This window comes from Chaetodon trifascialis, chromosome 19 (genome assembly GCF_039877785.1).
Source record: "Chaetodon trifascialis isolate fChaTrf1 chromosome 19, fChaTrf1.hap1, whole genome shotgun sequence".
NCBI classification, from domain to species: Eukaryota; Metazoa; Chordata; class Actinopteri; order Chaetodontiformes; family Chaetodontidae; genus Chaetodon; species Chaetodon trifascialis.
In genome coordinates this window covers 1,251,486-1,273,342 of record NC_092074.1, presented here as the reverse complement: position 1 = coordinate 1,273,342, position 21,857 = coordinate 1,251,486, and the positions used below count along the sequence as shown (strand labels likewise).

General features: G+C 44.4%; 2 protein-coding genes across 4 annotated transcripts in view; both read left to right on the top strand.

Moving 5' to 3' along the window:
• The first annotated feature begins 1,214 nt into the window (after positions 1 to 1,214).
• Positions 1,215 to 12,437, top strand: nus1 (NUS1 dehydrodolichyl diphosphate synthase subunit). Of its 2 annotated transcripts, XR_011603362.1 has the most exons (6): positions 1,228 to 1,781; positions 3,431 to 3,559; positions 5,163 to 5,315; positions 7,471 to 7,570; positions 7,879 to 8,043; positions 10,097 to 10,213. XR_011603362.1 is itself a non-coding variant. In XM_070987927.1 (5 exons), exons 1-5 carry the CDS (start codon positions 1,382 to 1,384, stop codon positions 7,967 to 7,969), a joined length of 873 nt encoding a protein of 290 aa, XP_070844028.1. In that variant the 5' UTR covers positions 1,215 to 1,381; the 3' UTR covers positions 7,970 to 12,437. The 2 variants fall into 2 exon arrangements, 1 of the variants encoding a protein (XP_070844028.1); XM_070987927.1 differs by having other exon boundaries at positions 1,215 to 1,781; positions 7,879 to 12,437.
• Positions 12,438 to 13,499: 1,062 nt separating this feature from the next.
• The window catches only part of slc35f1 (solute carrier family 35 member F1), a 30,530-nt gene continuing 22,172 nt past the window's right edge, over positions 13,500 to 21,857 (top strand). Inside the window, exon 1 of one of the 2 annotated variants that reach the window (XM_070988141.1) lies at positions 13,500 to 13,878. In XM_070988141.1, coding sequence (XP_070844242.1) covers positions 13,784 to 13,878 — 95 coding nt within the window. In that variant the 5' untranslated portion in view covers positions 13,500 to 13,783. The remainder of the gene's footprint in view (positions 13,879 to 21,857) is intronic. The other variant, XM_070988142.1, reaches the window with a different exon arrangement.

Genomic DNA, 21,857 nt, shown 5'->3' with positions numbered 1-21,857 from the left:
AGCACAGTTTCTCTCCACACAGATCTTTAATCTGGAACAATAAAGACATCAAATATAAAAATAAAACATTGTTTCTTGATGGTTTGGTGGGAAACAACATTATATTTGTCACACAATTATTAAATAGAAACAGACACCTGTACAGCTATACAGAATTCCTAACGAAATATAAAATCCCTGTCACTCCTAAAGAATATGCAATAGTTTTTGATGCAATTCCTACTGGACTGCTGACACTTCTGCAAGGGGGAGGGGAGGAGAACACACAATATTCATCAAAACTTTCTGTTGGTGGAGTACAATTAATAAGTAACAAATGTACCAATAAACATATTAGAAAATTGTACCACCAAACCTCAACCCCTCAGTCAAAATCCATCTGGAATTCAAAATTTGAAAACATTGAATGGAAATCTGTATGAACGTTCGATCAGAATTTTTTTTGTAACAAATAAAATCAAGGAAGTAGCCTTCAAAATATTACATTTAATTTACCCAACGAATCATGTTGTTGTAAGATTTGTGAGTCGTGGAGAGAAACTGTGTGTTTTGTAACCATGAGACAGAAACTATCTGCCATTTATTTTTTGAATGTGTTTGTTGTCAAATATTTTGGTCAAAAGTAGAGCAGTTCTACAATGTACAGACTGGTTCCAATATTTGGCTGAGAGAAAAGGATGTTTTATTTTTTTATGAAAATAGTTCTAGCGAACATCGAAAGAGTTACATCTTGAATTTACTTATATTGTATGGCAAGTATTATATTCACAAGTGCAAGTGGAGTCAAAAACCTCCAACAATACAGCAGTTTATAAAGGAAGTACAGTTTTATATGACCTTCTTACACAGTGTAAAAGACAAAAGAGCAATGAAGACTCTGGACATTTGTGAATCCTTTAACATGTTTAATTAGTTTTGCAGGTACCCTAAATGTTTATGTATATATGTACATTTGTATATATTGTATATTTTTATATACACTGGTGTTTGTATATATTGTAATGTATATATTGTGTGGTGGACACTATCAATAATAAAAAAAAAAAAAAAAGCTATCTAGCCTTTCTATGTATATCTATGCCCACCGCCACGAGTTACTTCCGCGTTCCATCAGCAGTCTCTGGGAGTGTCGCAAACTATGGTCGCAACTCTTGCACAGCACAGCGCTGCAGCGCGTCACTCTTACATTGCCCAATCAGAGTGCTACGTGTAACACGCTGGGGGTTCACAGGTCAGAGGTTGCCACGGAGAGAGGAAGATGGCGAGAGGCGTACTGAACTATAGGCAACGCCGTTACTGATTTGGCTACGGGTAAAGCTCCTGTACTGCCGATTTTGACCGCTATTCCTTAAGAATTTGCTTTGAAGGATCAAGGACACTAATGGCGCTACTGTACGGTTTCTTATGGCGGCTATTGCTGGTTCTGGTACACGTCAACAGGGCGCTCTTCTCATGGATCCGTGTACGGTTTCGAAGCTGGAAGGGCCGGCTGTGGGAGCGGGCGATCGCAGCTCTGCTACTGCCTCTAGCCCTAGCTGGGTTCCCCGGCCATCAGAAGAAGTTAAACCATAACTCTGATTCTAGCGTTAACCCGGTGACTGGAAAACGCTCTGGCAGTCGCATGTCACGGTGGCTGTCTGATGGCAGGTCTCTGGAGAAACTGCCGGTCCATGTTGGCCTTTTGATTGCGGAAGAAGAGCCCAGCTATACGGACATAGCAAACCTGGTAGTCTGGTGTATGGCTGTCGGTATATCTTATGTCAGCGTCTATGATAATCACGGTAAACATTTTACACTTCACTGAACTGTTATCCTAACTGGCAAGGCCAGTCTTACCGTCAGTGTCTCTGCTGTTTACATGAGCTCAATAAGGTCACGCAGCTCTTTAATTTACCTTTCAGTAAAACATCAAATTTAACGTAATGATATTGTTTCTGCTACTGACTGGTCTTTCATGTCAGCCCTCAACAATTTCAAATCTCGTGAGTTGAGCAGGGGTTAGAAGAAAAGAAAATTCACGTTTTCAACAGACAGAGGAGCGACTGCCTTCATGTCGGAGTTTTCATTTCTGTCTGAAATATATTCTCCCATCTGAAAATGTTTAAATCTACAGAAGTGTGTATAACTGCAGTTTTTTTCCAGAAGTGAGCACATATCACTTTTGTCAATCGTTTGCAGTTACCCTTTTGTGTTTGATTAGTTTGGTTTAGATAGGTTTGTCTGGCTTTCGTAGTGTTTCATAACTCATCTGACCATAATTTTACAAGAAGGAAACGATCATATCATATCATTTCATATCATATCATAATGTCATATGACTGGAAAGGTTATATTAGTTTGTTACACATTGTGTGCCTCAGACATACAGTGTGTCAGAGGAAAGAGAAATGCCTAAATGCCTATATTACTATATTATTGGGCCTGGACCAAAATCTGATATTTATTACTTGGGTCTAAATGATTTCTCTGTTGAAATATGGGACCCAAACTTATTCCAGCCTCTTCTAGAGGCTCATAGATGAGATGTAAGGCCATGCACACATGTATGTACATGATCCTGGATTTCAGCACAACCTTTGTTCAATATATATGTCAATCTATTGATCAGATTCTAAATATTTGTGTTCTGTGCTGTGCATGCTCACACCTTTGAATTAAGTAAAAATACTCTCCTCTTTAACATTGTCCTGTTGCAGTCAGTGCCTGCAGGTGAGGCATCTCTCTCAGGGCCAACCATCTTTGAATATTTGATATTTACTAGAACTGGTACTGCTCAATAAAATTCCAATTCCAGTTAGTCATTTGGCTGACACTTTCATCCAAAACGACGTACATATGAATTCACACGCTGATTGCACAACATTGGGGGCAGTTTTTGCGGTTCAGTATCTTGCCCAAGGATACTTCGGCATGTGGACTGCCGAGGCCAGGGATCGAACCACCGATCTCCTGATTGTTGGATGACCGTGTCTTGAGCCGCAGCCGCCTAATAACTTCCCCTCAATGACTTGAGTTCGAGTTGAGACTAGAACTGATAAAAGAAGGTAACTATGGAGGTATAGCAGTAAACTTATATTAGTGCCAAGTTCTCAACACTGGTACATCTTTTATGTGTGTTCTTGGTTGACAGTTGGAGTCAGTGTTGCACATGTTGGTTTTGTCCTCTCTGATTGTGTGTGAGCAGAACACCTAATCCTTTTGTTTAGTACTTGTGTAGTTTTTATGGGAACTATTACTTAAAGTGATTCCATTTGAACGAAGAAAGAACCTTTTCCTATCTAACCACAGCTACGTAGTCAGACCTGTAATGTTTCTGGTTCCGCTTGTAGCCTTTGCTACGTTCTTCTCCAACATTATTGAAATCAATGATAAAATGTTTTATTCTGGATTGAATGATGTGCTTATCACCCTCATTGTTCTCTTCCCTCAGGTATTTTCCAGAAGAACAACCGTATGCTGGAGGAGATAGTAAGGCAGCAGCAAGACTTGCTGGGTGTAGACGGATCCAAAACCAACGTGGAGTTCCTCAGTAGTGGCAGTGACAAACACCAGCAACATGGTAAGGACTTAGCATGCCGAAACAAATTTTTGAGGTGATTAACAACAATTGCGCAGCTACTCATTACTGAGTCCTTTTTTGAAAATTTTATTTCTATTTTAAGGGGGTTTGGGGTTTTTTTTGAGGTATGGTCTTAAACTTTTGATCAGCTGATGAACAGCCTATTTCAGTTTAATACTTGTTTGCAATAAATTGCTTACTCAAATTTTTTTTTGTGTCACTCCCATTTCTTCTTTTTGCATTTTGAAGCTCTACTTAGAATCTTCTTAAGATCCAACAGTGTAAGATGTAAATTCTTCAACTGGTCTTAAAATTTTGATCAGGAGTGTACGTATGTATGTATGTATGTATGTATGTATGTATGTATGTATGTATGTATGTATGTGTGTCTGTGTGTGTGTATACACACACAGACACACATATGTATGTATGTATGTATATATACAGACACACACACACACACACACACACACACACACACACACACACACACACACACACACACACACACACCTATATATACATATATATATATATATATAAGTTTTTACACATGACTAAACAGTGACCACCAAATATAAATATTTTAGAACTCTTTCAAAAACTTGTTTAAAACTAAAAATTTTACTGTTATTTATTTGGCAAATAAACTGAAATGTCTTAAATAGTCCTTTTTCATACATAATAACCAAAAAACAATATTTTGTATGGCCTCCTTTGGCCTTGATAACAGCTTGCATTTTTGCTGGCATTGTTTTTATGGACTTTTTGACAGTCTCTTTTGTTATTGAGTTCCAAATAGTTTCTAGCTGTTCCCACAGACTTGCTTTAGATGAAACTTTTGTGCGATCAATCTTTGAATCTACTAAATCCCAAATTTGTTCAATGGGATTCAAATCCGGACTTTGACTTGGCCAGTCCATCAGTTCCATACACCAGATTCCTTTTTTTTGATCAGATACTCTCTGCACAGCTTTGAAGGATGCTTGGGGTCATTGTCTTGTTGGTATATGAACCCACGGCCAATCAGATTCAGTCCAGAAGGGATTCCATGATGCACTAAGATGTTATGGTAGACGGTCTTGTTGTAAATCAGTAAATTTGAAAATTCATGGATAACAATAATAATTATATTTTAGCATTAAAAATATTTGGTTTAAAGAGCTTCTACATATTGGTGTATTAACCATTACAGAAATATAAAAAATGATTTTGGTAATGACCAATGCTTTTAATTTAGGGCAGCTGTGGCATAAACCTTACTTTGGATGGTGGTCTAATAAATTTGTTAAGCACTGTACATATTTATATATTTATCGAGGCTGCATCATACATACACACAGTGCATTTGGAAAGTATTCACACCCCTTCACTTTCCCCACATTTTGTTATGTTACAGTGTTTTTCCAAAATGGATTAAATTCCTTTTTGGTTTCATCAATCTACACACCCCATAAAAACAAAGTGAAAAAGGGTTTTTTTTTCTTTTTTTTAGAAATTTTTGCAAATTTATTAAAAATAAAAAACTGAAATATCACAAAAGCATCTACCAAATGACAAATTGTGTAATCTGTCTGTCTGTCTGTCTGTGTATGGCTGTCAGTGGTGTCCTGCAGGCCCACTGTCAAGGTGTTGTCTCCTGAGGATGGGAAGCAGAGCATTGTCCAGGCAGCACAGCAGCTCTGTCGCTCTGTGGAGAACAAAGAGAGGAGCTCCAAAGACATCAATGTCTCCATGCTGGACATACTGCTCAGAGGTACTAGTCTCTGGTTGTATGTGCATAAAAGTTCTGAAGACCTTAATTAGATAAGACGCACTTTTTTCAATATGTCTTTTCATTTGTCTGGTTGGCACATATCTCTCATACTGAATGTGTCTTGTGTTTGGGATGCAGTCCACATTGTGACCACTCAGGCGCAAAGTTCAATATGTCTCAGCTTCATATTTTCTATACATCAAAATAGTGCAGCATCATGCAGCAACAAATTACAAGCAATAAACAAGTTAAATCCTAATAATCATCTGTTTTGAAAAATCTTGATAACACTTTAATGGAGAACACAAGGTATGCTCTGCTGCAGCATTACAGCAGGCTTTGATTTGAATGGCACTTGTCACAGCTGTGACATAATTCTTCTTTTGAACATTCGCGACTCAGGACGAGTAGCATGAGCAGCACAATTGCAGAGGACAGCAGCATCTTAAGTGTATACACAGGATGTGTCCAAGCACAGTATGAGTGTAGGTCACTTGCGTTTTGGCAGCACTTCAGAGCCCACCACAAAATCAGTAGTAGTTACTCTTGTAAAAGTCAAGAAAATAGACGAAAGCTATTACATTGCCTATATAAAGTTGGACTGATTAAAACAGAAGGGATTGATCATCTGTCCTTTATGTACAGTATACAGTAGAGGAAATGTGTTACATTACTCACTATTTCTGACAGCAATTTATTTATTTTATAGTGTATGCAGTAATGGGCGGCACGGCGCAGCAGGTAGTGCGCGTCCCTCACAGCAAGAAGGTCGTCGGTTCGATCCTCGGGTCGGGCGGGGCCTTTCTGTGTGAAGTTTGCATGTTCTTCCTGTGCATGCGTGGGTTCTCTCTGGGCACTCCAGCTTCCTCCCACAGACAAAAAACATGCTCATTAGGTTCATTGGTGACTCTAAAATTGCCTGTAGGTGTGATTGTGTTGCCCTGCGATCGGCTGGCGACCGGTTCAGGGTGTACCACGCCTCTCACCCGTTGACAGCTGGGATAGGTTCCAGCCCCCCCACAACCCCGAGAAGGGATAGTTGGGTATAGACAATGGATGGATGGATGGATGTACTAATGATATTACCATATCACTATTCTACCTACCATATCTGTCAGATCAGAGGTCCATATCAGAAGTCTTATTGTTCACCTGGCCTCCAAATATTGCAAATATGTTTCCAACCAACTCTTGGAATTTTCTTGCTATGCTCTGTCATGTATGCTTGTAGGTGTGGGCACATTCGTGTAATCAGGTGTTGTGTATTGGTCAGCAGTAACTTAAAATTAAACAAGTTGCTTTTTTATTATGGCCATCTTATTTGTACACAGTGTGAGAAATTTACATTTCTGAATAAATCAAAAATGAATGTCTCATAATTACAAACCCCAGCAACAACATATGTGTTACAGACAATGCAAATCATGCAGTTTCTTCTGTAATTACTGAGTGAACATCCATTCATACATTATATGGCCAAAAATCAGTCGACACCTGACTATCATACCTATATCAGCATGTTGGATATCTATAGAGCAATTACCTGCCAAAACATAACAAACAAATAAAGTATGTTGTACAAATGCCCTGTGATTCACTAAGGAACACAGTGTGGTTTACAAATACAAAAGATACCTATCAAACAAATACACGAATGCATCACAATATTCTAATGGCTAACAGCATAAACTGATAAATGGCTGAACTGCCAGAAAACAAAACTCTTCAGAGTTCAACAAAGGAAGAAATCATCTCTGCCTTCACAAACAGTGTCACAATACTGCTGCCAGAGAACTGGTGTTCTGCCAAAAAAAATATCACAATATATCACAGTTTCTGTCATTTGTCCCACCACTATCATTGGTGGTATATGACATGTCTTTCTGTCGTGATGTAGACATGCATGCGCGATGATCATTTTTTAAAATCAATTAAGGTCCCCCACCACAGAAGGTATTCCAGTATATTCCATGATATTAAGAGTAATACTAATAATAATAATAATGATGATACCAATAATAAACTTTTTTTTATTAGGTCTGTGTAAATGCAGGTTTTCACCTTTGATTTTTGTTATTGTTGAAGTCCTTGTGATAAAGAGTTTCTTTGGATGAATCAGCTGATGACATGCTGTCTGTCTTTATGCTCGCTTCAGAGTCAAAGAACATTCCAGACCCTGAGCTGGTGGTGAAGTTTGGTCCTGTGGACAGCACACTGGGCTTCCTCCCCTGGCACATCAGACTCACTGAATTCATGTATGCTACTGTCTGTCTTTGAGTTTTTATGTTTAAATGTATCAGTTGAATATATCAATGACTGAGGTACGAAAATTTAAAAAAATAGACCTGGTAACACTTTCACATACAGAACATTCAGGTTTCTTTTTGAAACTGCATTGCAATTTTAAATATTACAGAATAAAAAGAAAAGACCCTTCAACATGAACAGAAGATGGCAGTGTTGAAATTACATGCAGTTGTGCTTTTCTCTTTGGGTGCAGTTCAATTGTGCACAGTTTGATATTTCCTGTGTTTGACATGTGTCTCCTGCTCTGTGCCCTCAGCTCCCTGCCTTCCCACAGAAATATCTCCTATGAGGACTTGTTTTGTGCCCTGCAACAGTATGGCGCATGTCAGCAGCGGCTCGGCCAGTAATGTTAAAGCCAGCTTCAGGTTCCTTGGACAGAAATAAATGTGGGGTTCACACAGTCAGAGGAGAGTTTGGACAGGTATTGACCCCTCCATCCCTCACTGTGTCTCTCACTTCTCCTCCCCTCTCCATCTCCTGGATCTCTAACTTACTAAGACAGTCAAAGACAAGTAAACCAGGAGACATAGCCAGCCAGCTCACTTCCTGCCACTAGTTCTCGTCTTATGATGAACTCACATTCCAGTGCTTCTGGGATAGCATATCAGAGACAGACACTGACATGAGAGGAGAGTATTCCACAAACCCTGTTCTGTCCTCCCAAACCCTCTGGCTCACTATTTGTCATTCAGTCTCCAGCTGCTGTTTACTGCTGAAGACTTGCCTTCACTCACCAGATAACAAAGAAGAAACAAGGCTTTGTGCCTGTCCTTGTGAGGCATCCTGGGAAATACAGCTGCATTTTAGGGAGACACTACCAACTACGAACAACACAAGTTTAACAGCTGAAGCAGAGCTTTTATACAGAGTGGTTAATAATGTGTAAATATGATAAATTCGTGTGGCTCTCAGTTTGTCCCTGTGGCCTCCAGCTTGCAATCATGTGTTCTCCGTGTAGTGTTGTTTCAGACATATGCAGAGGTTTGCTTAAGGCTTCTGTTAGATTGACCAACCCTGAAATAAAGAAATGCACTATGTCTGCTGACAGCTCATATAGAAAAGTTTTATGTGACATTTTCAGTGGGTTGGGATAATGGATACTTCCATGACAAAGTGATCTTAACTCATACTTGAGGTCCATAATTGTGTTGATAACATAGCTATTTCTATATGCGGATGCAGACCATGAGATGATATCTGAATGATGGAAGTCCACAAAAAGCTAGTAAGTGGAGTTTGAGCTTTCTTAAAAACTACTCTGAACAGTCTTTAACACTCAACTTGGGTCTTATTTTGATAGACATATCGCTAATAATATTTTCTGGTAATCAAGATCTGATAACACGGCGGCGTGACTAAAAAGAAGTCGGACAAAAAATCTGATAGGTTGGAAGTAATCCTTCACTTTAGAAAATTAAGGTAATATGATTAACCAAACTGTCTTTTTAACCATCCACCGCAGTTTATAGACCCATGTCCTGCTTCTACTTTGGCCTACTGCCCAGGTATCTGGTCTCATCTGACTCCACACTGTTATTATTGCTGATAGAAATGTTGGATGAATCTATGAAAGTAAATCTTAGTTGAAACTGTATTATCCTTTAGTTCTTGTGATCTTTTTTCACAGACAGACATTTTGTCTTGTCAAGCACGGGTCAGAGTGCATGAAAACATGAATTGCTGCATTGCATTTAAATATTCCCTTTAACAGAACCATCAGTAGTGTTTTTAGTTTCACCTGTACTTTTCCTGCTATGACAAGTCAGAATGTGTGCTGTGAAAAGAGTAAAGGAATGTGATTCAATTGGGAATTTAAAATGTGGCTTATCAAAGAACCAGGTCAGTCAAATTAAAATGTAAAGAAGCATATCTTTCTCTAGGGTCAGTATAGCAGATTTTTAGTTGGATTTTTTATTTGCACAACAGAAACCTAAGCATTAGTCAATGGTTTCCCCAGTGTTGGTGCCAGTTGATTAAAACTGGGAACCGCTGGCAAATTGACTGTGACATCACACTGAAGTGTCTCTGCACCAAATGCAGAACAGAATTGAGATCGTAATTAATTGAGCTTATTCAATTAGTTATCAATGAATCTAATGTAATCTAATTAACCAATTTGAATTTTCAGCAGTCACACAGGGATTTTTTTTTTTTAATTTATCTGTAAACTGGCACCTCGCTCAATAAACCAGAATGCACTGTAGCCACAAGATGTGTTTTTGTTGGTCATCACAGTTATCTAGCATGCAAGTGTGGCAATTTTGGTAGAAAATAAAATAAATTAAAACATCTTATAAAAGAACAGCATTGAACAGTGGCTGTGTTTGCAAAGTGATTATACCTTAATGATCTTTTCTCAAGTCAAAATCACACATAAGATGAGAGATTTAAATTCATTCTTGACCTGAAAAACAGTGCTTTGACAAGATAGTCTTGACTCATGGTCCACTTACTACCCTTTTCTGTGCTTGCAGCTACATCATGATCTCATGGTCTTCAACAGATGGGCTTTGCTCAGTTCTCATTGTGTGAGTGGAGTATGGAAATCTCCTAGCTCCACACAACAGAGCCATGTCCATTAAGAAACGGCAAATAATGTTTTGTTTACGCTTATGTTTAATGTTTGAAAAGTTGTATAATAATATCCATTAAGACTACAGTTGGTTGTCAGCATGGTAATGTGGAGTGGTGGCTGTTTTTGATCTATTATAATACAATATTTTGTATTGTATTTTAAGTGGTTATCTGGAAAGGGCATAAAAGCTTAATAGAAAGAATATTTGTTATCCTGAGAGAATAAAGTATTGACTGGAAGATAATGAGACAAAAAAAATGAACCACAACTTCTCTTCACATTTGCAGAAATTCTCCCCTGGACTGTGTTGAACATCACATATTGAAGATGACAGTGGTAATCCATATGTTGTGGCGTTTAACAACTGCATCACTTCATGTGACTGCTGCTGAATCCTCTCCAGCTTAACATAGTCTACCATATCCCACATGTATCTTCTGTCTGGATTTATTGCCAGATGTCTCATATGGTATTGCATTAAAGTTCCTTACTTTTCTGTCCTCTAATATCTTTGTTCTCTTACCACATTATCTAATTTATTCCCCAACAGAATCCCTAATGCATCTCCATTCTATGTTACCTTTCTAATCAACCTGCAGCAGTACCTCCAAAACAACAGAGTGCACCTTATTAAACTTGATCATAGTGATAGATCACAATCTTTACTTTGGTCCATTGCATTTTAAAATAGTTTTTTGGCCAGTGATGGACTGTTCTGAGTGTTCAGTTTTCAGAAAGAAAATGTTTGAGCTTCAGTCAAGACACTTGGTAAAAACAACAACAACACAGAACTTATGGCAAAATAGGATTGTGCACTTTGCAGCCAATTGTCTGGATGAGAAATGTTATCTCTGAGATTAATGCACTGTGCATATCAAACCAATGGATGGGTTAATATCTTTATTCAATAAATGTCAACGCACAACGGTCTGGTTACCTAGAGCCAACAGCTATGGAAGGGTTGACAGGTCCGTGTCAGACACATGTTCACAAACAGAGGATGTCAAGCAGATCCAACAAAAACAGCGCAGCAGGTAGTGCGCGTGCCTCACAGCAAGAGGGTCGCCAGTTCGATTCCCGGGTCGGGCCTTTCTGTGTGAAGTTTGCGTGTTCTTCCCGTGCATGTGTGGGTTCTCTCCGGGTACTCCGGCTTCCTCCCACAGACCAAAAACATGCTCATTAGGTTAATTGGTGACTCTAAATTGCCCCTAGGTGTGAGTGTGAGCGTGAATGGTTGTTTGTGTATATGTGTTGCCCTGCGATTGGCTGGCGACCGATCTAGGGTGTACCTCGCCTCCCGCCCGTTGACAGCTGGGATAGGCTCCAGCCTCCCCGTGACCCCGAAAGGGATAAGCAGCATAGAAAATGGATGGATAGATAGTTGTAAAGTGCTTCTTGGGGATGATTAATTACGCAAGCCTGTGCCGTGTCACAGCATTGGAGTGTAGGAGCTGCCTGCTTCCACGGTGGCGGGTATCACACATACACACACTGTCTTAAATGGAGACAAGATTCACACAGATTTAGGCAAGCACCTTCCTGTAGGCAGCACCTTCCATGAACTGCAAGGAAAGTACCTGAGGCAGCTCCTTGGAATCCTCCCAGACAAGCGTGACTGCATCCACTGACTGACAGATGTGATCATGATGTGCATGTACTACATCACACACATGGATGGGCTGCAGGAGCTGCGGGTGAAGAAGATGGATATCTTCCTATCTGTTCATGCCTTCACAGAAGCTCTGGTGGGGAAGTATGATGTTGCAGCTTCAGATCTTACATCCCTTCTCCTCAGCACCTACATACTTACCGGATGTGACACAGTGAGCTATCTGTACAGAAGAGGAAAAAGGCGGGCCTACACAACTGCTATTAAACACCTGACAGACATGCCGCTGTGCAGGTACGGTGACCCTGAAGAAAGCCTGGATGTTCAGGAAGAGGTTATAACAGCAGCTCGGCGATACATGGTGTCGCTCTATGACAGGATTGACTTTGGTGGTACTCTAGGGGGGCATCTTTTATAGCGCTGCTGTATTACCTACCCTGCCAGTCTGGTTTGCTGTCTCCTCAGGTGGTGAGGGTAAGGGTCTGTCCCCAGAGCAGTACCTGCAGTCTGCCACCCTCCTGATTATCCACCTCACAGGGACCTGCACCTAGTTAATTAAGTTATGTTAACTTATTTTGTTCCGTTAAAGTTGCAATAATTGTCATCTGAGGCAATAAAATAATCAAAGTCATTTTACTGTATTATATTTCTTGTGTGATACATTTCCATTGGGAGAACATAGTTATGTTGAAATTAAAAAGATGCCTAGGCCATGATGTTTAATAATGTGGACATTAACAACCATGTTGAATATCCGGTACGTCTTTCGGAATTTTGAGAGTAGCCTAAAATTCTATTGAGATTCTGAGCCTGTTGATCACCAACTAGTAGTGAGATCATCACAGATCCAATGATTTTGGTTGGATTTTTATAATTTTTTCTGTGGAATGAGTATACTGTTTGGTGAAAAGAATGGCATATTGACTGATGTCATAACTTGGGGGAATAGTTGATTGCCAATGAAGTAAAGATGAAAATATTGGAAAAAAGTAAAAAATGCAATTAGATTTTTTTTTTTTTTGCATTAATTTGATGCAAAATAATGTAGAAATGTGTTTCAAGAGTTATTTTTTCAGTGGATGTTGTCAGCACATGTGTTCTGTGTATCTGGAATGCATTTATTGACAGCTTACCCAACCCACTGGGGATGTGAGGAAAAAAATCATTTTTCACATTTTTCCTATAAAAAGATAAAAGGTGCGTACACTAAAATGGCCACAATTTTTCTCGCGATATTTCCAGCAGAGCAGACCCTCCAATTATTGTTACTTAGGGTCAAAGTAAACAAAAAACCCCAAAGGAAAAAAAAAACCCACAAATGAAAAGTATGGCAGACCATGTCAGGTTCAACCCATTTTATTGAGCTTTTGAGACAATGGCTTCCCGACTATCCCTTGACGGCAGCTTTGTTGATGAGTCAAACATAAAATTAAAAAAAAAAAGAAGCAAATTGTTAACATGTATTGAGTATCAAATGCACAGTAACCCGAGTTCGCACAATACATTTTTGAAAAAGAAAACAGTATGGGTTGGACGTGGGAGAAATGTAGGCTCACGTAATTAGAAAATTCAGGCAATGACCAAAAAATGATTCCAATTTTAAATCACAAGTGGTAAAATTATTTAAACGTAGTTATTTGAAGGAAGACGTTTACTTGGTATGCTGATGTATTCCGTCTTCATCTGTGAGGGTGTCTGGGTAAAAGAATGCCACCTTGTGGTAAAATCAGTTTATCCGTGTTAAATGCAGGACCAGGTTCTGAATCCCTTAGTTTCTCGTGCATTCCAGCAGCAGGTTTGTAACGCCTGAACACCATCACTACTAGACACTGCTGTCTGTTTCTTCTGAACTGCACTACTGCCTGGAGGGTTCCGTGCATCTCCGCCGCCGCTGAGGTGAGCCCGCTCCCCGTCCCATCCTCCTCCTCCGTTTTTCCTCGGAGCAGAATGTGCTGATCAACGCTGATCTGCGACAGCATGATTTCTGTCGTCTCCACTGTGGAGAGCGTTCCCAGAGGTACGGGTACCCCGGTGCCAAGCCTTTACCAACGGATCAGGAAGGTCTTCACCAGGTAAGGCGATGATGACGGCACTGATCCGAGGCCAGCGTTCGGTTGTATAACTCCACACTTATTCAGAACGGAAGCATATACGGACAGGGGAGCTTGATTTCTTTTTGTTTCATACACAACCTTTAACATCAGAACCGTCATATTCACTCTACTGCTGCATCATGCTGCAACAGATGTCAACATAACAACCACACAGCATCTTCCCTTTGCGTGAACATCGCATCATTTGTGGTGCGTGTGAAAGCGTCGAGGGCATTATTACACTCTGTGGTATCGGAGCACAGCCCGGAGACGGTGTGCTGGTTCGGTGCCTTCTGGCAGAGGAGGGGGCTGTCGTGGTGGCTTTATCAGCCTGGTGTCAGGCTGTGCTGCACAATGGCTGCTGTCGTTATCTTTGAGCCTCACTCATCTCTAGCTACCTGCCTCATTCTCACTATTTCGCACTCTCCCTTTGCATTTCTCATGCACTCAGATGTATATCCTTGATCGAGCACACACACACACACACACACACACACACACACACACACACACACACACACACACACACACACACACACACACCTTGTCACCCACCTTTCCTTGCCATCTGCTGTTTTTTCTAGCAACCTTTCTAGCAACTGTGGAGCCCGGGGTCATTGAACTGGCGGCCTGCCAGCGAATTTGAGATTCACAATTAAGCCAATAGTGATATGTTGGCTGAGCATGACATTTTACAGTTGAAAAATACACTCAATGGCCAGAGCGAGCAGCAGTCAGGTGTCAGGAGTCAGGCTACTGGTGACGGAGAAGAGAGAGGGGGGTTGTGTCACGGTGGAGCCGAGGGGCAGAATGAGGCTGCCGGTGACGGAGAAGAGAGAGAGAGAGAGGGGCTGTGTCACTCTGGACTGAGTCCGGAGCAGCAGAGTGAGGCTACCGGTGACAGAGAGGAGAGAGAGGGGCTGTGTCACTCTGGACCGAGTCCGGAGCAGCAGAGTGAGGCTACCGGTGACAGAGAGGAGAGAGAGGGGCTGTGTCACTCTGGACCGAGTCCGGAGCAGCAGAGTGAGGCTACCGGTGACAGAGAGGAGAGAGAGGGGCTGTGTCACTCTGGACCGAGTCCGGAGCAGCAGAGTGAGGCTACCGGTGACAGAGAGGAGAGAGAGGGGCTGTGTCACTCTGGACCGAGTCCGGAGCAGCAGAGTGAGGCTACCGGTGACAGAGAGGAGAGAGAGGGGCTGTGTCACTCTGGACCGAGTCCGGAGCAGCAGAGTGAGGCTACCGGTGACAGAGAGGAGAGAGAGGGGCTGTGTCACTCTGGACCGAGTCCGGAGCAGCAGAGTGAGGCTACCGGTGACAGAGAGGAGAGAGAGGGGCTGTGTCACTCTGGACCGAGTCCGGAGCAGCAGAGTGAGGCTACCGGTGACAGAGAGGAGAGAGAGGGGCTGTGTCACTCTGGACCGAGTCCGGAGCAGCAGAGTGAGGCTACCGGTGACAGAGAGGAGAGAGAGGGGCTGTGTCACTCTGGACCGAGTCCGGAGCAGCAGAGTGAGGCTACCGGTGACAGAGAGGAGAGAGAGGGGCTGTGTCACTCTGGACCGAGTCCGGAGCAGCAGAGTGAGGCTACCGGTGACAGAGAGGAGAGAGAGGGGCTGTGTCACTCTGGACCGAGTCCGGAGCAGCAGAGTGAGGCTACCGGTGACAGAGAGGAGAGAGAGGGGCTGTGTCACTCTGGACCGAGTCCGGAGCAGCAGAGTGAGGCTACCGGTGACAGAGAGGAGAGAGAGGGGCTGTGTCACTCTGGACCGAGTCCGGAGCAGCAGAGTGAGGCTACCGGTGACAGAGAGGAGAGAGAGGGGCTGTGTCACTCTGGACCGAGTCCGGAGCAGCAGAGTGAGGCTACCGGTGACAGAGAGGAGAGAGAGGGGCTGTGTCACTCTGGACCGAGTCCGGAGCAGCAGAGTGAGGCTACCGGTGACAGAGAGGAGAGAGAGGGGCTGTGTCACTCTGGACCGAGTCCGGAGCAGCAGAGTGAGGCTACCGGTGACAGAGAGGAGAGAGAGGGGCTGTGTCACTCTGGACCGAGTCCGGAGCAGCAGAGTGAGGCTACCGGTGACAGAGAGGAGAGAGAGGGGCTGTGTCACTCTGGACCGAGTCCGGAGCAGCAGAGTGAGGCTACCGGTGACAGAGAGGAGAGAGAGGGGCTGTGTCACTCTGGACCGAGTCCGGAGCAGCAGAGTGAGGCTACCGGTGACAGAGAGGAGAGAGAGGGGCTGTGTCACTCTGGACCGAGTCCGGAGCAGCAGAGTGAGGCTACCGGTGACAGAGAGGAGAGAGAGGGGCTGTGTCACTCTGGACCGAGTCCGGAGCAGCAGAGTGAGGCTACCGGTGACAGAGAGGAGAGAGAGGGGCTGTGTCACTCTGGACCGAGTCCGGAGCAGCAGAGTGAGGCTACCGGTGACAGAGAGGAGAGAGAGGGGCTGTGTCACTCTGGACCGAGTCCGGAGCAGCAGAGTGAGGCTACCGGTGACAGAGAGGAGAGAGAGGGGCTGTGTCACTCTGGACCGAGTCCGGAGCAGCAGAGTGAGGCTACCGGTGACAGAGAGGAGAGAGAGGGGCTGTGTCACTCTGGACCGAGTCCGGAGCAGCAGAGTGAGGCTACCGGTGACAGAGAGGAGAGAGAGGGGCTGTGTCACTCTGGACCGAGTCCGGAGCAGCAGAGTGAGGCTACCGGTGACAGAGAGGAGAGAGAGGGGCTGTGTCACTCTGGACCGAGTCCGGAGCAGCAGAGTGAGGCTACCGGTGACAGAGAGGAGAGAGAGGGGCTGTGTCACTCTGGACCGAGTCCGGAGCAGCAGAGTGAGGCTACCGGTGACAGAGAGGAGAGAGAGGGGCTGTGTCACTCTGGACCGAGTCCGGAGCAGCAGAGTGAGGCTACCGGTGACAGAGAGGAGAGAGAGGGGCTGTGTCACTCTGGACCGAGTCCGGAGCAGCAGAGTGAGGCTACCGGTGACAGAGAGGAGAGAGAGGGGCTGTGTCACTCTGGACCGAGTCCGGAGCAGCAGAGTGAGGCTACCGGTGACAGAGAGGAGAGAGAGGGGCTGTGTCACTCTGGACCGAGTCCGGAGCAGCAGAGTGAGGCTACCGGTGACAGAGAGGAGAGAGAGGGGCTGTGTCACTCTGGACCGAGTCCGGAGCAGCAGAGTGAGGCTACCGGTGACAGAGAGGAGAGAGAGGGGCTGTGTCACTCTGGACCGAGTCCGGAGCAGCAGAGTGAGGCTACCGGTGACAGAGAGGAGAGAGAGGGGCTGTGTCACTCTGGACCGAGTCCGGAGCAGCAGAGTGAGGCTACCGGTGACAGAGAGGAGAGAGAGGGGCTGTGTCACTCTGGACCGAGTCCGGAGCAGCAGAGTGAGGCTACCGGTGACAGAGAGGAGAGAGAGGGGCTGTGTCACTCTGGACCGAGTCCGGAGCAGCAGAGTGAGGCTACCGGTGACAGAGAGGAGAGAGAGGGGCTGTGTCACTCTGGACCGAGTCCGGAGCAGCAGAGTGAGGCTACCGGTGACAGAGAGGAGAGAGAGGGGCTGTGTCACTCTGGACCGAGTCCGGAGCAGCAGAGTGAGGCTACCGGTGACAGAGAGGAGAGAGAGGGGCTGTGTCACTCTGGACCGAGTCCGGAGCAGCAGAGTGAGGCTACCGGTGACAGAGAGGAGAGAGAGGGGCTGTGTCACTCTGGACCGAGTCCGGAGCAGCAGAGTGAGGCTACCGGTGACAGAGAGGAGAGAGAGGGGCTGTGTCACTCTGGACCGAGTCCGGAGCAGCAGAGTGAGGCTACCGGTGACAGAGAGGAGAGAGAGGGGCTGTGTCACTCTGGACCGAGTCCGGAGCAGCAGAGTGAGGCTACCGGTGACAGAGAGGAGAGAGAGGGGCTGTGTCACTCTGGACCGAGTCCGGAGCAGCAGAGTGAGGCTACCGGTGACAGAGAGGAGAGAGAGGGGCTGTGTCACTCTGGACCGAGTCCGGAGCAGCAGAGTGAGGCTACCGGTGACAGAGAGGAGAGAGAGGGGCTGTGTCACTCTGGACCGAGTCCGGAGCAGCAGAGTGAGGCTACCGGTGACAGAGAGGAGAGAGAGGGGCTGTGTCACTCTGGACCGAGTCCGGAGCAGCAGAGTGAGGCTACCGGTGACAGAGAGGAGAGAGAGGGGCTGTGTCACTCTGGACCGAGTCCGGAGCAGCAGAGTGAGGCTACCGGTGACAGAGAGGAGAGAGAGGGGCTGTGTCACTCTGGACCGAGTCCGGAGCAGCAGAGTGAGGCTACCGGTGACAGAGAGGAGAGAGAGGGGCTGTGTCACTCTGGACCGAGTCCGGAGCAGCAGAGTGAGGCTACCGGTGACAGAGAGGAGAGAGAGGGGCTGTGTCACTCTGGACCGAGTCCGGAGCAGCAGAGTGAGGCTACCGGTGACAGAGAGGAGAGAGAGGGGCTGTGTCACTCTGGACCGAGTCCGGAGCAGCAGAGTGAGGCTACCGGTGACAGAGAGGAGAGAGAGGGGCTGTGTCACTCTGGACCGAGTCCGGAGCAGCAGAGTGAGGCTACCGGTGACAGAGAGGAGAGAGAGGGGCTGTGCCACTCTGGACCGAGTCCGGAGCAGCAGAGTGAGGCTACCGGTGACAGAGAGGAGAGAGAGGGGCTGTGCCACTCTGGACCGAGTCCGGAGCAGCAGAGTGAGGCTACCGGTGACAGAGAGGAGAGAGAGGGGCTGTGCCACTCTGGACCGAGTCCGGAGCAGCAGAGTGAGGCTACCGGTGACAGAGAGGAGAGAGAGGGGCTGTGCCACTCTGGACCGAGTCCGGAGCAGCAGAGTGAGGCTACCGGTGACAGAGAGGAGAGAGAGGGGCTGTGCCACTCTGGACCGAGTCCGGAGCAGCAGAGTGAGGCTACCGGTGACAGAGAGGAGAGAGAGGGGGTGTGTCAGTGTCACGGTGGAGCGGAGGCTGCAGGTGACAGAGAAGACAGAGAGAGAGAGCGGGAGCTGTCCGCTGAGCAGGGGTCAGAAACGGATTATCAGGCACAAAATTTCAGCGATCCTGCATTATGGCCAGCTACAATGACCGACTCTGATAGAGTGAACCTCGTACGCGTGATGGCAAAATGGACGCCTTTTTCAGAGAGGGCAAAGGAATTTCCAAACTATTTGACGTATTCCACATCCCACAATTTTTTTTTTATAGAGATGTGAGGAGAGGAGAGGAGAGGAGAGGAGAGGAGAGGAGAGGAGAGGAGAGGAGAGGAGAGGAAGAGCAGAAGAGAAGAGAGGAGAGGAGAGGAAGAGCAGATGAGAAGAGAGGAGAGGAGAGGAAGAGCAGATGAGAAGAGAGGAGAGGAAGAGCAGATGAGAAGAGAAGAGAGGAAGACAGCAGAGGTGAGGAGATGAAGACAGGAGAGGAAGAGCAGATGAGAAGAGAGGAAGATAAGAGAGAGAGGTGAGAAGGAGCAGAGGTGAGGAGAGGAAGACAGGAGAAGAGAGGAACTAATGTCAGTTATGAGATGTTCATTTGGTTATGAAGTTACAGAACTGACAATTCTAGCATGACGTTGAACTGATAACGTTTTCATTTAAAGTTTGATATACATGCATATTTACTGTATTATCAGTTGACAAAGAGAATGTATAAGAATTAGAAAATGTGTATGCATAACTCTTAATAATATTAGCAGGTCCTTTGTGACAAGTATATAAATGTCATATTTAACAAAAATCTCAGCTGCCATGGAGAGCTAAGATTTTCCCCTCGTATAAAATACCTTATATATTGCATTATCACAATATATCAAACATAACTGGTGATGTTTAGTGACAAAAAACCCCGGCTGTGGTGGAGGGGAGGGCCCATCTAACATTATCTTGTCCCGGGCCCAGACAAGACTGTCAGCTGGCCTGGGTACAACTGTACACTTGCTTGGTAATGCAAATATATAATCAGTTCATCATTTGGCAGCAAGTCAATGCATAAAAGTGTGCAGACATATTCAATAGGCTCAGATCTGTTTAGGCCAAATATCAGAATGGGGCAAAAACGAGATCCAACTGACTTGGAATGTGGAATGTCAGACGGGGTGATTTAAATATTTCAGAAACCATGGATCTCCTGGGATTTTCACACACAGACGCAAAAGACAGGCTCAGGATGACAGGAAGACAACAGGACATTACAACAGCGGTACATAGAGAAGCATCTCTAAACCAGTGTTTCCCAACCACTATGCCGTGGCACATTAGTGTGCTGCAAGAAATCATCAGGTGTGCTGTGGAAGATTATCCAATTTCACCTGATTGGTGCTCTAAGGCTGAGAGCACCAAACAGGTGAAATCTTCCTGTGTGTCTTTCTTCAATTCCTGCAAGAATATCAGCTTTGTGTTCAACTAGACAGGTCCAGGTTTCACACTGAGTAAGTAAATTGAGTAAATTGAGACTAGATTTTCATGACATTTCAATAAATATACTTTTTTGTGGCTTTTCGTTTGGTGGTGTGCTTTGTGATTTTTCTAATGTAGTAGGTCAGATAAGTAAAAGGGCGCAAGGCCGTTAAGACATTTAAAAACTAGTAAAAGAACCTTAAAATCAGTCCTGAAGTGGACAGGGAGCCAATGCAACAACTGTAAAACTGGTGCAATGTGGGCCCGCACTCTGGTCTTCGTCAGCACGCGTGTGACTGAGTTTTGCAGTATTTGGAGGTATGCAATACTCTTTTTGGGAAGACCAGAGAGCAGGGCATTACAGTAATCTAAATGACAGGAAATAAAAGCATTAGTGCTGTCAATCGATTAAAATATTTAATCGCGATTAATCGTGTGAATGTCATAGTTAACTCGCGATTAATTGCAAATTAATCACACATTTTTATCTATTCTAAATGTCCCATTAATTATCATTTTAATACTGTTATCAACATGGAAAAGTGGATAGGCTTGCTTTGTACAAATGTTTTTTATTGTTATATTTCACACTAACATTCTCATTTTGAGCAGTCATTCACATTTGAATGAATCAAATCTCACACATTTTAACACTGTCAATAAACAGATGACAAAAAAATAAATTGCTGGTTACAAAAAAAGCCCCTTCAACAACCCTTTCTAAGGGATCAAAACAGGGTGAACAAGATAAAGTTACAAAGTGCACATCATTGTAAACTAGGACTCAGGCTATAGTGCAGTTAAACCATGGCTTAAACTTTCCTTTTTTAAGTTTCCTCTGAACATACAAGCAGTCAGACTATAATGCTCTTCTGTTTATTAAAGAGGCTTATCAACGCAGCCTCTTATTTCTCTCCAGGAAGAATGAACATTACTTGGCTATGGCTGCAGTAAGCTTGTTCTTAGTTGCAGTATCCATATGCCTCTGTCCAAACTTTGATCTTGTCAGTCGACCCATCTGGCAACTTTTTGTAGCTAAACTTTCTATTCAGAATCTTGTTTACATCCATTTCGGCGCTTCGCACTTGACATCCGCCTACACTTTCACAGCTAGCGAGCAGGCAAGACCAAAACATGCGTGGGGCGTGCCCATTGTTTTGTTTCCGGTTTACAATCGGATCCTGTAGTTTTTGTAACGTTACTAGCAGTGGCCACAGCTTATAAAAAACTACATGTTCACGAGGTCACAAAGAACGTCAATCGCGCGATAAAAAAAATGACGCCATTAAAATTGATTTGCGTTAATAACGCGATATTTTTGACAGCACTAAAAAGCATGCATTAGCACCTCTGTGTTGGCCTGAGAGAGAAAGGGGCAGACTCTGATTTTGTTCTTAAGATGATAAAAGCTTATTTTTGTTATGTGGGATAAAAGTCAGCTCAGAGTCAAAAATCACGCCAGGTTTTTTACAGATTGTGTTGGTTTAAAATCTTAGTTTTAGTAGTATTGGTAAAAGTTTCTCAGTCTGGCCTTCAGGACCTATAACTAAAACCTCTGTTTTGTCCTGGTTGAGCTGTAGGAAA